Source organism: Salmo trutta, chromosome 5 (assembly GCF_901001165.1).
Source record: "Salmo trutta chromosome 5, fSalTru1.1, whole genome shotgun sequence".
Taxonomy (NCBI): domain Eukaryota; kingdom Metazoa; phylum Chordata; class Actinopteri; order Salmoniformes; family Salmonidae; genus Salmo; species Salmo trutta.
In genome coordinates this window covers 61,233,566-61,250,870 of record NC_042961.1, presented here as the reverse complement: position 1 = coordinate 61,250,870, position 17,305 = coordinate 61,233,566, and the positions used below count along the sequence as shown (strand labels likewise).

The following is a 17,305-nucleotide window of genomic DNA, read 5'->3' as shown; positions in this document are numbered from 1 at the left end:
TTAAAGCTATCTTAGTCTCTGGATCATTCATGCTGTGGGTTACAGGAAAATAGACATGTGATCGATTTACTTGTAAATCAAATTTGACACCAAGTAATTGTAAACAAGGTCCAAAGGAAATTCGACTTTGGCTTTTATCCCAACCCCTCTGAAAGAGACACATACTTAGAGGATGGAGCAGGGGGCTGCCATACTACAGCACCAGTAGGGGTTAAGTGCCTTGCTCAAGGGCCCAATGGCAGGTTTGGCATCTAGGATTTGATACCAGCAACTGCTTACTTCCTGACAGATTTTTCCAATCAGATCCAGGACTGGAACTGGCAACCCTCTGCTTGTCTTGCCTCTCTTAACCACTAGACTACCTACCACCTGTTGGACGCGGGATTGGAACTGGCAACCCTCCGCTTGTGGTCTTGCCTCTCTTAACCTGTCTGGGCTAGGGGGCACTATTTTCACGGCCGGATGAAAAACATACCCAATTTAAACAGGTTACTACTCTGGCCCAGAAACTAGAATATGCATAGATTTGGATAGAAAACACTCTGAAGTTTCTAAAACTGTTTGAATGGTGTCTGTGAGTATAACAGAACTCATATGGCAGGCAAAAACCTGAGAAAAAGTCAACCAGGAAGTGGAGGATCTGAGAATTGTAGTTCTTCTTTCTAGTCCCTTTCGAAACTACAGTATCTGTGGGGTTACGTTGCACTTCCTAAGGCTTCCATTGGCTGTCAAAAGTCTTCAGAAAGTTGTTTCAGCCTTTTCCTGTTACTGGGCAGATAATAGGAGCTCAGTTACTGAGTGGACTGCCTGTGGACAAAGGGATTGGATATGCGTGGTCACACGAGGGCACCGTTCCTTCTTTTTCTCCTTGAATGAATACGCTATTGTCCGGTTGGAATATTATTGCAATTTTACGTAAAAAATACCATAAATATTCATTTTAAACAGCGTTTGACATGCTTCTAAGTACGGTAATGGAACATTTTTACTTTTCGTCTCTGGTACTGCGCTCGCGCGTTATGCCTTTGGCTAGTGCTCTGAACGCACAAACAAAACGGAGGTATTTGGACATAAATATGTATTATTTCAATAAAAACAACATTTCTTGTGGAAGTAGCAGTCCTGGGAGTGCATTCTGACGAAGATCAGCGAAGGTAAGAGAATATTTCTAATACTAATTCTGAGTTTAGGTTGCCCCGAACTTGGCGGGTGTCTGTATAGCTCTCTGTGATGGCTGAGCTATGTACTCAGAATATTGAAAAATGTGCTTTCTCCATAAAGGTATTTTAAAATCTGACAAAGCGGTTGCATCCAGGAGTAGTCTATCTATAATTCTTTAAATAATTGTTATATATTTTGTCAACGTTTATGTTGAGTATTTTTGTAAATTGATGTGCACATTCACCGATGGTTTTGGTGGAAAAACATTTTCTGAACTTCATGCGCCAATGTAAAATGCTGTTTTTGGATATAAATATGAACTTTATCGAACAAAACATACATATATTGTGTAACATAATGTCCTAGGAGTGTCATCTGATGAAGATCGTCAAAGGTTAGTGCTTCATTTAGCTGTGTTTTGGGTTTTATTGACACGTCCTTGCTTGGAAAATGGCTGTGTGATTATTTTTGTCTATGTACTCTCCTAACACAATCTAATGTTTTGCTTTCGCTGTAAAGTCTTTTTGAAATCGGACAATGTGGTTACATCAAGGAGAAGTGTATCTTTAAAATGGTGTAAAATAGTTGTATGTTTGAAAAAGTTGAATTATGACACTTTGTTGTTTTTGAATTTGCCGCCCTGATATTTCACTGGCTGTGTCCCACAGGTAGCCCACAGGTAACCCACGTAGCCCATAGAAGTTAGCCACTAGACTACGGTCTTGCCTCTCTTAACCACTAGACTACGGTCTTGCCTCTCTCAACCACTAGACTACGGTCTTGTCTCTCTTAACCACTAGACTACCTACCACCTGTTGGAGGAAAGTATTGTAGGAAACTCACAGGTTCCCTGTTCAAAGTCTCTTGATGTTTTCACGTCCTTAGAAACAGGATTATCTGGTCATCTGTTTTGGAATTTCTCTCAGGGTGATGAGAGAATGGTGTTATTTATACATTAAACGTATACTTTCCAGAAAATAGCTCCGTCCATCTGTCCAAGACTATTTCTCATCCATTTTCATCTAATGCTGCTCAATCATGATAGTGTTTGAATATTTTGGGAAGTAATGATTGTGAACTACAGTGTTTTTCTAGTCCCAATTCAATAACAAAAAAAAGTAAAATCTCCTGATAACCGCATTTTCTAGTTTAGTGCACGCTGTCACATCAGTCCCAAGCCGTCGCGTTATCAGGAGTCACCTGTGTTACAATGTATTTTCCTTTATTGGGCTCCCGAGTGGCGCAACGGTCTATGGCACTGCATCTCGGTGCTTGAGGTGTCACTACAGACACCCTGGTTTGAATCCAGGCTGTATCACAACTGGCCGTGATTGGGAGTCCCATAGGGTGGCGCACAATTGGCCCAGCGTCATCCGGTTTTGGCCGTCACTGTAAATAAGAATTTGTTCTTAACTGACTTGCCTAGTTAAATGAAGGTTAAATAAATTAAAAATGACAAAAAATGAATTCAGTTCATGCCAGAAATTATTCTCCTAGATCCCCCTATTACTTGCTGTAACTGTTTCCCCTCATGTAGTTATCTATTCCATTATTACTGGTCTGGACCTTGTAGTAAAACCCCTGATTATATAAATATATTGATACATAATAAAAATATATATACTTTCCAGAAAACATCTTGAATTTGGCCAATAGTTTTTTTTACATTTCATTTTAACCTAATGTTGCTCATTCATCATGTTGATTTAATCTTGTATGGAATAATGATAAACTGTTGACTCCTGAGGATGAATTGATTCTCCAAGATCATCCTTCATTGTTTGTCTATGTAGTTTTCATTTCTTTTTACTGGTCTGTAGGCTGTCTTACACAGAAAACCTCCATCCAGCTGGCGGCCCAGGGCACGCAACCCACTACAATAAATGATTTTTCAAAGATTCCTTGACTAGAACACAGAAGTAAGATTGGAGACGATGGTTGTCACTAGTTACCACAGCCACAAAGTCAAAATTGGCTATATCGTTAAAACCTAAGAAAACTCCAATGTGCTTTTTGGTCCTAATTTAAATGTTAGGCATAAGTTTAACTGTGTGGTTAGAAATTGTAGAAATAGACATCGTTATGACTTTGTGGCTGTGGTAACTAGTAACGATCCATTGTTGTAAAGCTAGACCACAGCAAAGATGTTCTACTAAGATAGATCACATCCTGTCGTTTCCAATGGGGAGGCAAGTGAGCCGAGTAGGTGGGATTAAGTGTCGAGATGGGTCGCGTTTATTGGTCTATCAGATGTCAGTCATCTAGATGGCTTAGTGACGTCAATAAAGTACATCGTCATCATATTCAAATTGAGTTCAAAATGAGACGCAGACGTTGGACTGGAGATGTGGAGAAAACACTTCACTAACGTTAAATAAACTATTCGTTATTGACACTTTTATAAATCCACCAAGATCCGAAAAGTAAGTTACAAATATATATTTTAAATGTTTATACACGTTATATAAATTAGATATTTAAACGTGTTGTAGTGGGCGTTAACTGTTTTCCGTTAAAACATGCTAAGGAACAAGTAACGGTAAAGTTAGCTAACAGTTAACGTTAGCTAAATCAAAACGTTAACTTAACTGGGCTATATGCAATAAACTAGCTGTGAGGTTATTAATGACCAACCCGTTTCTGTTCTCTTATTACATGTTAAAATTTAACACGGGCAAGAAGAGAAATAGTAACGTTGGCTAGGTTGATATATAGACATATTTATATATTATATATATATTTATCGGCTAGCAAACGTTACTAGTAGCGCAATTAATCGGATTCTGCACCTGTCAGAAAAATAGCAAAGTAACTAGCTAGTTTAGCTAACTAATCATTCAGGACCGCACATCTGAGAGAACAGCACGTAAGTTATTTGTTTAGTCGTAAAGCTAGAAACAGCTAGAACATGGATTAGCATGGACGAACCGCGTTTGTAGGAGTTAATGTACTCTACAGTACTGCATCGTTACACCTCAAAAGAGCTACTACAACCAAGTGTTGTATCCAGGGGCGGAAATCCCGGGGGGGACGGGGGGACACGACCCCCCCATCCTGGGAAAAATATGATTTGTCCCCCCCAATATATCACTGAAACATAACTATGTAATTTAAATAATATTAATAATACGCAATGAAAGCAATTGTGCTGATTATATACACTTAATAGCCCGTTTTTAAGTTTCAAAAGATTGCGACCCCCCACCCTTTGCCTCACAATGGTTTGATCCACTGCCAGTTCCTTAGTTGGCAAGGTAACAGAGGGGTCGTGTCTACTGTCTGAAAGGCACTCAATGAACGTAACTGACGTGAGGTTAATCCAGTCAATCGCGCACACACACTAGCTGAATATGCAGAGCTAGCGCGCAAATATTAACTATTAAGCTAGCTAGTACCTATTCCATTTATGTGGCCTCGTCAAAGATGGAATCTTTGCTATCGTCAATTTATTCCAAGATCAGCATGCAGATGATGTAAGTTAGTGCTTCAAAGTCCCTGTGATAAGGTTAGCGATAAACTGAAGTCCAAACTGAACAGAACTACACTCTCTTCTACCATTGTCTTAAATATATTTAATAGTCTCGTTGCAAAAGCTAAATTGTCGCAAGGGAACTTTTATTTATTTATTTTATTTAACCCGGGTAGCAAAGATTATAGCAAACACCACTGAAACGGAATTGGTGCTCGCTTGCTTTGCAAATTCAGCTATTGTTGGAAGCCAGCCAATATGAAACAAACTATTAAAATTACAAAAGGTTGCAGCATATGTTGTGTAAATGGTGAACTCATACAGCTGTCAACTCTTGTCATTTTAATCCGTTTCACATTTGCTAGCTACCTTTTAGATCGAAGCCCAAATAGAATGATAAAAGATAAGATGATAGAAGCCCATCTCCTACTGTAAATAACCTACACACTGTGTGTGTGTGTAGCCAGCCAGCCAGGTAGAAAAATGGCAGAAAAATAAAAGACGGACATCAGAGTATTTTTCAGTACACCAAAACGCAAAGTAAGAACCCTAGTAGCCTAATATCTCAAAGACTAGTTGATAAAATGTTCATAAGAAAGAAATGAAATTCTAATGGAAATGTTTCACAATGATGTCATTAGGCAGAGCAGGCAACAGATGGCACACAGACAGCAGAGTTGGGGACAGATATGCAGGGACAGACTGGCAGAGACAGGGAGTCTCAGGTAAGTTTGTTGAGTCTTTGTTTGGCAACATTATGAAAGGTTCTCAATTTTTTTGACTTGTAAAATAGGAACATAATTGGAAAATGCCATGGATACGCCCACTTTCAACTTAAACTGGTGACTGAACTAAGATTTGTTAAAGGCAATGGTATTGCTGTTGTGATTAGTTGTGTAGTTTTGGGTACCGGTAGTTAGGAGTACGGCAAACACCTTATTTCTTTGGTTTCTCAATATACATTTACCATATTACAATGTAGGCTATGTGTTACAGCACTACTTTTGGTGTCCCCCTCAGGAATTGCTCTTGAGAAAATTTCATGTAATTGTCCCCTCCAAAGTTGATATCAGATTTTCGCCCCTGGTTGTATCCAAAATTATAGTTTTGTTTTGAACAGAACCATGACCAGGCGGACATCGGAATTCGTTTCTAAGTGACAGTGAGGACAAGGCAGTTTCCCCAACTACCGGGCGGAATTTGGCACATGGGTGGTTTTATTTGGGCTCCAAAGTTTTGAGGCAATTTAAAATATATATTTTTATTGTTGTACATAAAAGACTGAAAAAACACCAGGAAATCAGCTTCAAGTGACTTTTATTTAAGACTCTATTCATGTATTCTCATGAATAATAGAGACACCTGATCGTATACAAACGTAAGCAAGGTTTGAATGATTATTTTTATTCAAAAATTATATTTGTTTGGGCTTCTTCCAAGTCAATTTACAGTCTACAAATTATTTGTAATTATGTTCCGGCCCCCCAACCATCCTCTCAAGAAAAACAATTGGCACGCCGCTGAATCTAGTTGATCCCTGGGATAAAGGGAATGGATGACGGGCGCCGTCATCCATTCCGGGCCACACTCCATTCACCTGGATTGTTTTTGTTCTCTTCACCAGGATAGTGGGACACGGTGGAAGTCTAGGCACCAAAAGAAAAGGACTAGCCGGTGAAATACTTCAGTTTTCACTGTGCTATGGTTTTTGGTTCTTTATCTTCACCATTTATTTTTTCTATGAGGGGCTAGGCATGTTCAACATGGCCTTCCAGGATGCAATCAAAGGCACTAGATCTAAGTAAGAACTTTTAGTCCTTACACAATGCCAGTTTTTGCCCAAAGACTGCTAAGGTTTTTGGTCAATTATGTCCTCCATTTTTGATATTCCAATCTATAAGATGACACCGTACTTGGTTTTGGTGGCTTTTAGTCTTGCGGCATGCCTACTTTGCATTTGCCTGTTGTTTTTTGTGATTTTCACAGCATCTTTTCCAGGAGCTGTATTCTCTTATTAAAGTAACATCTTTATGAGATTAATTTTGTGATATTTTTGTTTCAATGTGTGTGCAATTAATCACTGTGGGTGTATTATTATTATTATTATACTATAGACCTCTTTCAATTGGATGCTGGCCTCCTCCTGCATGACACCTGTGCTACATGCTGCTTCCTTTGTTACCTGAGCCTCCTCCTGTATGCTTGTGAGGAAGCCTCCTGTCACCTGAGCCTCCTCCTGTATGCTTGTGAGGAAGCCTACTGTCACCTGAGCCTCCTCCTGTATGCTCATGACAAAGCCTCCTGCCACCTCTGTCACCTGAGAGACCACCTCCTGCCGACCCTTTGAACTAAATTCAGCATCTGCTGCTTCCTCTGCTGGAGCTGGGTCTAGAAGGAAGGAGAGGAGCACTCTTTAAAGTACTCCTCTCCTTCACTCTCTTGTTCTGTCTTTCTCACCTAAAACGCCTACATCTGCTTCCCTGGCTTCTCCTTCAAAAAATAGCCAATTAAAGACTTTAAACCTGTTGATATAAAACAATAACGATGCATCTTTAATTGCTACGAACTTTGTGGTTGTCTTTTTCTACCACGCCGTGCATTGCAGATTTGAGGGGGTGGATTCATGCAATTTATTCTGGTAGGTACTGCCTCGGAGGACAGTGTCTTCCGTGAACCCTGTTGAAAGACATTTTTACCAGAAAAGTATCATGACTCAAATGTATTTTCATTGACAAAGATGGTCAATGATCAGAATAAAATGCTCCTCGCACACAGCGTAACCCCTTTTCTTCAGGTGCTCAAAGGACTTCTGCAGACTGATGTCCCTACGCTTGATGTTTCTCAGCCACATCTTCCTCCTGAGTAATTAGTGTGTAAGGATTAATCTCACATTTTATTGAATTCAGCTGGATGTTGGGCTGTCTCCTGTTTTGTAGTGTAGTGGTTGCTATAACATCTGTGGTAGTATATTGTAGATAACCATAAACGATTGTCCTCTATCCCTGTTATTCACCCTGATTGTTTTTTAATAGTACTCTACAGTTAATTTAAACAGCAGCCATGTTGTTGTTTCTCTCTGTATGTGTAAGAGGAGTGTGACGTAGACTCCACAGAAGTCATAAGAAAAGCAGCCTTTCTTGCTACTCCTGTGACCAGTACCCAAATGAGGACCTTACATTCTTATTGATCGTGTCCTGCTATAGTTAGTAGTGTATATGGACTCATCCCTGTAGTCTGCAGACTTCTGGGGTCTACGTCACTCTCCTTCTCTTCAATCAAAACTGACACTCCTCTCTGTGAGACACCACCTTAACAACCATTGCCTGGTTAGCAACACCCCAAATAACGGAGAACATAGAATAAAGACCTACACTTTATCCTGTCCTATGAAACATTAAAATAAAGACGGACACTTTATCCTGTCCTATGAAACATCAGAATAAAGACCCAGACTTTATCCTGTCCTATGAAACATCAGAATAAAGACCCACACTTTATCCTGTCCTATGAAACATCAGAATAAAGACCCACACTTTATCCTGTCCTATGAAACATTAGATAAAGACCCACACTTTATCCTGTCCTATGAAACATCAGAATAAAGACCCACACTTTATCCTGTCCTATGAAACATCAGAATAAAGACCAAGACCTTATCCTGTCCTATGAAACATCAGAATAAAGACCAAGACCTTATCCTGTCCTATGAAACATCAGAATAAAGACCAAGACCTTATCCTGTCCTATGAAACATCAGAATAAAGACCAAGACCTTATCCTGTCCTATGAAACATCAGAATAAAGACCAAGACCTTATCCTGTCCTATGAAACATCAGAATAAAGACCAAGACCTTATCCTGTCCTATGAAACATCAGAATAAATAACCACACTTTGTCCTATGAAACATTTTCAGTTGCTGCCCTCTTAAAACCTGATTGGTCTTTTGAAGCTCAGCTCTAGTGCTACACATGGTGTGTGTCTTTCTTTTTTGTTCCATTTTCCTGTTGAGTTGTGTTACTGATACAGGTATCCTGTGTGTATTTGGTATTTGTTGAGTTGTGTTACTGATACAGGTATCCTGTGTGTATTTGGTATTTGTTTTCTCTCCTTCTGCCCGAGTCACAGGTGGCAGTCATCAGTCGCCAATCTGAAGACACACCTGCTCCTTTTCTCTTACCCAATCACATCCCATTTCCCTTGGTTTAAAAGAAACCTAATCAGTTGTCTCTGGAGCTATCTCTCTTTTGTTTTTGCGCCTACATCTCACTTTGTCCGTTATCTTGTGTGTATGTATTGCTGTGGTGTATGACTTGTAATGACCCGGCTGGGTCATAAAAGGAAAAGAGACGGACTCTAGGTGTGCAGGTCAGAACACAGGTTTATTCCTAAACTGGGCTATTGTTGTGGCCACAGCCCACGCTGCTAAATGCCGAACGTACACAATTACACCATGTCGAGTTAAGGGTCACTCCCATAGGAACAGATCAAGGCCCCGAACAGAAAGAAAGAAAGATGAGACAGTAATCCCTATTTATGCATTTCCAAATCCCGCGGGATTACCCATCATACCCCCCCAACCTTTCCCTCTGTCCTGACATATTTAACCCCTGCTTGTAGCCATGAGAACCATAACACACCCACAAACACAGAACACAATACCGGGTCGTTACAGACTGTTTGTTGGTGGGAAAAGGGGATACCAAGCCAAGTCGCCCTTGCGCATACATTACCCGTAGGAAAACGTTGTCTACGTACCCTAGTTAGAACTGGGCGGACCACCCACTGTATTTTATTGGTTAGTTAGCTAGCTGTTCTTAAAGCAGGCTAGACTAGCTTAGGGTTTTTTGGATATTTATTATTTAGTTCCTTGGGTCCAGCTCAGACCCTTTTTCCCACACCCCATTACCGTGTGTTTGAAATAAACCTAAAGTGTTTGACGTTAGGTTTAGGTTGTCTGTGGATTTCTTTTAGTTCTCACTGTTCATTTTCACTGTTATGATTTGCATGAGATATGTTACGGGTCTCGTTTCTATATATATATAGTGGGAAGAACAACCACGAGCTAGTGAGATCCTATTGGTGCGTTATAGCATTATTTGCATATTTCCGATAGGGAACGCCTACTCTGAAGTTCGTGTGTGCAATACCTCAATTCGCCCATTCACCCCTTCTAAACAACGGATTTTTTTTAAAGTCCATTCTCTTCATAACATATTTTAATTTTGGTAACGGAAAACTGTATTGAGATCAAATGTTTCATCAACAAGAAAATTAGCAGAAAGTCAGCAAAAACCCCCATCTTGCTCCATCTTCTCCCACTGGCCTTCATCTCATCACCATATTTGGTGTTGTGTGGAAACGCCAACCGGATGCTGCAGGTTTATACATCTGGTGAAACATCTGGCTCATTGTTCTATCTGTGATTGTCAACAATAGAGTGGTGGTGGTGGTGAGCTCTCAGCTGACCTTTCCTGTCCGGAAGTTATTTAGCCATTCATTGTAGCCATTGGTGCTCTGTAGAGTTGCTATTTTATCGTTTTAATGAACTCGTGACATTCCTGGATTAGTCATTATATTAATAAAGTCTGATTCAAAAAACAAATATGAGAGTCAGTTTAAAAAGGTTAAGGGTATAAGACTGTGTACATATCTGGCTGTGTTGGCAAAATCAATACATATCCCAACGAGCCAAGCAGGGAGAGGCTGCCCGTTGTGACAGTTCCAAGACCTGTCAGAAACGTCCATGTAACCCTACACCAATGACACCTGGATCTCAAAACTGAACTTGGACCTACGCTAAGTGGCAATGATATCCTTTGCCACCGTTGTCTTTTATGACATTGCTCGCACCAGTCATGACTATTCAACAAAACAAATAATTTTAAAGTTTCTTTACAGCGAATGTCTTATTGTATAACTAGCAAATTAGTTTTGAAGTTGAGGTGCAGTATTTATGAAGTTTGGCAATGAGGATGAAAATAAGCATAGTTCAGCTAGCCAGTTAGTTTAGCCAGGGAAAACCAGGGAAAACAACCTTGGGACAGGATATAGCTGGGCGCACATGCACACTTCAGGAGGAGAAAAAAAAAGTTTGATTAAACAATTCAGAGACTGAATTGAATACATCAGATGACAAATATTTAGGGAGAGCAAATCAACATAGGAACCATCACAGGCAAAGCGTCAATACAGGACTAAGATCGAATCGTACTACACCGGCATACAAAGGGAAGCACAGCCGAGAGCTGCCCAGTGACACGAGCGTCCTTGACGAGCTAAATGACTTCTATGCTCTCTTCGAGGCAAGTAACACTGAAACATGCATGAGAGCATCAGCTGTTCTGGATGACTGTGTGATCACTCTCTCCGCAGCCAATGTGAGTAAGACGTTTAAAAAGGTCAACATTCACAAGGCCGCAAAACCATCACTGACACGACCGCTGCTTACAGCTGATGCTGAGAAACCAGGGGAGACTGAAGTACTAACACTAATTGATAATTGCCTCACAGAGGTGGAGAGCACACCTCCCTGTACTAATTGCTGATTGCCTTGGAGAGGTGAAACCACTTCCTCTCCAATACAGGCACTGATTACCAAAACTAGTCACAAATTTCCCTGCCCCTTGATCCTGGATGATGTGTCAGCAACTATCTGCAAATAATGAGCAGTCAGCAGCTCACACCAAGTAGGCTGCTGGGAAGACAGGAAGCACCTAAAGTAGATGGCCCTCGTTCGCAAAAAGACAGTACTATACCACAACAGATAAAGACAACAAAAAATGATACGTATGACTCCTGGAGATATCAGGAGTCCTCCAGCTATAGAATGAAGTCCCAAGCCGTTGCAGCTTTCAGGAGTTGCCTGTGTTACAATGAGTTGTCTTTCAATTCAGTTCATACAATAAGTTATATGATATATAACGTTTTCCCCACATGTAGTTATCTATTTCTATTATCACTACTAGTCTTGGGTGGCCAGTAGCCTTGTGGTTAGAATGTAGGGCCAGTAACCAAAAGGTTGCTGGATCAAATCCCAGAGATGACCAGATAAAAATCTGTAATTCTGAACAAGCCAATTGACCCACTGTTCCCCAGGATGCCGTCACTGTAAATAAGAATTGCCTGATTAAATGAAATAAAAATAGTCAGTACCTTGTAGTTAACTCTCCATCCACATAGAGGCGCTGTGGTATTGTCTTGCCACCCGCTGATACAGGCGGAAGTGAGCTTTCGAGTGGACTTTTCTTTCTTGTGAACATCGTTCTTTCTTCGTGGAAGAAGCTAACAGCTGAATAGCTAACTAGCTACCAGTCAACTTAAAATGTCTCAACAACAGTCGTTTCATGTGTTTTTAAATGAGCGCTTAACTTCGGCTGCTGTGGAGATTTTCGGGGAAGTTGAGAAAACGGTAGTGAAATACCAGGAGGAGAATGATCGGCTACGGAGACTGCTGGAGATCACATCAGAGGTTCAACTATGTAGAACAGGTACGTATGTACAGTGCATTCGGAAAGTATTCAGACCCCTTCACTATTTCCACATGAGGTTAAAAATCTGTCCATGTGCACTTGAGCAAAGCACTTAACCCTGATGTATCCTGTAATTGCTGCAGATAAGAGCGTCTGCTAAATTACACACATTTCAAGTGTAACGTATTGTACTTTTGGAGTCATTAAAAAAAATATGTAAATAAGAATATAATATGTTTCTGAACACTTATACATTCATGTGGCTGCTACTATGATTATGGATAATCACGAATAAATCATGAATAATGAGCTTCATGTGTGCAAGGAATATGGGATCAAATACTACACTTCTGACTACTGTAATACACTAAGTTAATTTATCCAAGCGCTTTTGACTTCTTCACGTTGGGGGACTAGATACATAAAGTGTTTTGATTTCTAAATGGTAAAACAGATATAATGAAAATTCCCTCAAATAAAAGGTGACATTCTGTACTGTCACCTCATATAAACATTTGATCTCAAATCCCAAATTCTGGAATATAGAGCCACATTTGTAAATGTTAGTTTCACTGTCTAAATAAATACATAGGGGAGTGTAAACCTCTGCTATTCCTCTCCTTCCCTCCAGACTCCCTGCAGCTCTCTGTCTCTGAAGAGGAGGTTCCCCCTGAGCAGCAGGAGTGGAGCCCCAGTCTGGGACAGGAGGACCCAGAGACCACACAGATTAAAGAGGAACAGGAGGAAGTCAGGACCAGTCAGCAGGAAGAGCAGCTTCAAGGGTTCTTTGATACCAAAGACTCCATATTCACTCCTTCCTGTGTGAAAAGTGAATGTGATCAGATGGACCCACATCAAGAAGCCATACTAGCTGAACACCCAACTCTCAGTCCACTGAAAACGTCTAAACTACAGTCGTTTCGTTTGTTGTTAAATGAATGTTTAACGGCATCTGCTGCTGTGGAGATTATTGGTGCGGTTGAGGAAACTGTAGCAGAGTACCAGGAAGAGAATGATCTGCTACGGAGACTGCTGCGGAGGACACCAGAGATAAAACTATGTAGAATAGGTTTGTACGTAGATCTAATACCTAGCTAGCTACGGTTCTACTTAGTTAATAAACTGTTTCCGGTAACAGGGATCTCCATTGCATCCATTTTTAAAGAACAGTTTATAATATAGCTAAGATTCACCGGGCATAATTAAAAAGTTATCTGTCAGGAAAAGATGATTGAAATAGCTTATATAGCACAGCCTTTCTGACTCCAATGCATTTCATTAGAGACTGTGAGTACGTTTACGTTCACACTTGTAATTCAATATTATATTGATGATGGCAGTAGGCAGAGTACGGCTTCAGTCCTGTAGACCCCTGACTCTGCTCATCTTAAACGCCGTGAGCTCATAATAGAAGTAAGCATACGGTCATCAAAACATCTAGTTTTCTGAGAAATCTCTCAAATTATTAGGACGTGTACAAGCTTTATTAAAATATCAAGTTTGGGAGCAGTACAGCTATTTTTATCTGTATTGCACATTATTTTAGCTACTGTTATTATTTTGGATCAATGCCAATAAAGACATTTTCAATTAAAAATTCATTGAGATCTATAATTCACATTTGTGATTCAAGTGTTGTATTTAATTCTGTGGTATATAAATAACATCTGCTATTCCTCTCCTTCCCTCCAGACTCCCTGCAGTTCTCTGTCTCTGAAGAGGAGGTTCCCCCTGAGCAGCAGGAGTGGAGTCCCAGTCTGGGGCAGAAGGACCCAGAGCCCACACAGATTAAAGAGGAACAGGAGGAAGTCAGGACCAGTCAGGAGGAAGAGCGGCTTCAAGGGGTCTTTGTTACCAAAGACTCCACATTCACTACTTCCTGTGTGAAAAGTGAATGTGATCAGGAGGACCCACTTCAGTCCTTGACTCTTCCCCAAACCCAGACTGTGGAGAACAGAGAGCGTGAATCTGAACCAGTGGATCCTAAACCTTTTGGCACTGTGACCCACCTAAGGGGTCTGGACATTCCCTGTGACCCTCCAGATAATCAGAACAATGCCTCAGCCATAAGCAGCAACCCAGTAGGACTTGACAGCAGCCCACCATTGGATCCCAGCCCACTATTGGAGAAACACTGTTCCAAACCCAGCACCACAGCTAGAAAAATTCACTACTGCTGTGACTGTGGAGAAACATTTGCTCTGAAAGCTGACCTGCAGAGACATGTGACTCTCACCAAGAAGAGACCCAGTGAATGTAGATTCTGCAAAAAACGCTACAACTCCACCTGTAAACTGAAGGCCCATGTCCGACTCTGTCACGGTGGGAAACCCTGCACCTGCCCTGTTTGTAGCAAGACCTTCAAACTAAAAGGAGATCTGTCCAATCACATGAGGATTCACACAGGAGAGAAGCCATTTATCTGTGGTGACTGTGGGAAAAGCTTCAATCGCACGGATTTCCTAAACAGGCATAAACTGACTCACACAGGAGAGAAGCCATTCACCTGTGGTGAGTGTGGGAAAAGCTTCAATCGCAAGGAAACCTTAACTACGCACAAACTGACTCACAGCAGAGAGAAACCATTTAGCTGTGATGACTGTGGGAAAAGTTTCAATCGGAAGGTGAGCCTAACTGAACATAAACTGACTCGCACAGGAGAGAAACCATTTAGCTGTGGTGAGTGTGGGAAAAGCTTCATTCGGAAGGTGAGCCTAACTGAACATAAACTGACTCACACAGGAGAGAAACCATTTGTCTGTGGTGACTGTGGGAAAAGCTTCAATCGGAAGGGGCACCTAACTGAACATCAACTGACTCACACAGGAGAGAAACCATTTAGCTGTGGTGATTGTGGGAAGAGCTTTATTCAGAACAGGGCACTAAATAGACATATGCTGACTCACACAGGAGAGAAATCATTTAGCTGTGGTGATTGCGGGAAGAGCTTTATTCAGAAGTGGGACCTAAGGAGACATATGCTGACTCACACACGAGAGAAACCATTTAGCTGTGGTGACTGTGGGAGAAGGTTCAATCGCAAGCAGACCTTAACTACACACAAACTGACTCACACCAGAGAGACACCATTTAGCTGTGGTGACTGTGGAAAAAGCTTCATTCAGAAGGGGGTCCTAATGAGGCATATACTGACTCACACAGGAGAGAAACCATTTAGCTGCGGTGACTGCGGGAAGAGCTTTATTCTGAAGGGGGACTTAAGGAGACATATGCTGATTCACACAGGAGAGAAACCATTTAGCTGTGGTGACTGCGGGAAAAGCTTCAATCGCAAGCAGACCTTAACTACGCACAAACTGACTCACACCAGAGAGAAATCATGTAGCTGTGGAGACTGCGGGAAAAGCTTCAATCGGAAACAACATGGCTGCTCAGTCTGTGATAAAATATTAATTCAGAAGACTAATCTGCTGACACGTGAAAAACATCCACAAAGAAAGTAAATGAGGACACAGAGAGGGGACTAAGAGAGTATTGAGATACACCTGTGGACCAACTCTAACTGGTCCTCCTGATCCTGCTCAGTCCAATGTCACAGTAATGATATAATGGGGCTGTTGTCTGAACCTGACAGGTAATGTTGCTACTCTTTGTGTATGAAATGGACAATCTGCAGTTCAGACAACCACCACTTTTTAGGTGAACAACTGAGGGATGGGGTTGGAGAGTTGTGAACATTCAATGTCGTAGTCAGATATGGATACAAGATGTCCAGATGTAATGTAGGATTCCCAATAGGTGGCCCGTTGGGTGATTTTATTTGGCCCCAAGTTTTCTGAGCAAAACAAGATCATCTATAGAATTTTTGTATTTATTTCTTATTCATTGTTGGACATTTTAAAAATGTATTTAGGGAATATGTTCCCAAGTATTCGCACATGTAAATAGATTTACAGTATCAGTCAAAAGTTTGGATACACCTGCTCATTCAAGGGTTTTTCTTTATTTTTACAGTTTTCTACATTATAGAATAATTGTGAAAACAAACTATGAAATAACACATATGGAATCATGTAGTAACCAAAAGTGTTAAACAAATCAAAATATGTAATATTTTAGTTTCTTCAAAGTAGCCACCCAGATGTATCCTATCTGGAGAAATTGTAGAAAACATCCCTTATATAATCAATGTGAGCATTACATAACCAGGGGAGTAGTGATTGGATAAGGGGGAAGATTTTGTAACCAGGGGAGTAGTGATTGGATAAGGGGGATGTTTTGTAACCAGGGGAGTAGGGATTGGATAAGGGGGTGTAACCAGGGGAGTAGTGATTGGATAAGGGGATGTTTTGTAACCAGGGGAGTAGTGATTGGATAAGGGGATGTAACCAGGGGAGTAGTGATTGGATAAGGGGATGTTTTGTAACCAGGGGAGTAGTGATTGGATAAGGGGGATGTTTTGTAACCAGGGGAGTAGTGATTGGATAAGGGGGATGTTTTGTAACCAGGGGAGTAGTGATTGGATAAGGGGGGGATGTTTTGTAACCAGGGGAGTAGTGATTGGATAAGGGGGATGTTTTGTAACCAGGGGAGTAGTGATTGGATAAATGGGATGTTTTGTAACCAGGGGAGTAGTGATTGGATAAGGGGGTGTAACCAGGGGAGTAGTGATTGGATAAGGGGATGTTTTGTAACCAGGGGAGTAGTGATTGGATAAGGGGGGGATGTTTTGTAACCAGGGGAATAGTGATTGGATAAGGGAGATGTTTTGTAACCAGGGGAATAGTGATTGGATAAGGGAGATGTTTTGTAACCAGGGGAGTAGTGATTTGATAAGGGAGATGTTTTGTAACCAGGGGAGTAGTGATTGGATAAGGGAGATGTTTTGTAACTAGGGGAGTAGTGATTGGATAAGGGAGATGTTTTGTAACCAGGGGAGTAGTGATTGGATAAGGGAGATGTTTTGTAACCAGGGGAGTAGTGATTGGATAAGGGAGATGTTTTGTAACTAGGGGAGTAGTGGTTGGATAAGGGGGATGTTTTGTAACCAGGGGAGTAGTGATTGGATAAGGGAGATGTTTTGTAACCAGGGGAGTAGTGATTGGATAAGGGAGATGTTTTGTAACTAGGGGAGTAGTGATTGGGTTAGGGGATGTAACCAGGGGAGTAGTGATTGGATTAGGGGCATGTTTTGTAACTAGGGGAGTAGTGATTGGATAAGGGGGTATTCCGTTATTCCCTTC

General features: G+C 41.0%; 1 protein-coding gene and 1 long non-coding RNA gene across 2 annotated transcripts; both read left to right on the top strand.

Annotated features, from left to right (window-relative positions):
* Positions 1 to 5,310: 5,310 nt before the first annotated feature.
* LOC115194707 (uncharacterized) lies at positions 5,311 to 7,186 on the top strand. Its single transcript, XR_003878457.1, has 2 exons — positions 5,311 to 5,355; positions 5,751 to 7,186. It is a non-coding gene; the product is annotated as an uncharacterized LOC115194707 (long non-coding RNA).
* A 4,685-nt stretch (positions 7,187 to 11,871) lies between these two features.
* LOC115194702 (oocyte zinc finger protein XlCOF6-like) lies at positions 11,872 to 16,030 on the top strand. The gene is made up of 3 exons (XM_029754604.1): positions 11,872 to 12,119; positions 12,733 to 13,170; positions 13,794 to 16,030. Exons 1-3 carry the CDS (start codon positions 11,954 to 11,956, stop codon positions 15,563 to 15,565), a joined length of 2,376 nt encoding a protein of 791 aa, XP_029610464.1. The 5' UTR covers positions 11,872 to 11,953; the 3' UTR covers positions 15,566 to 16,030.
* Positions 16,031 to 17,305: the final 1,275 nt, after the last annotated feature.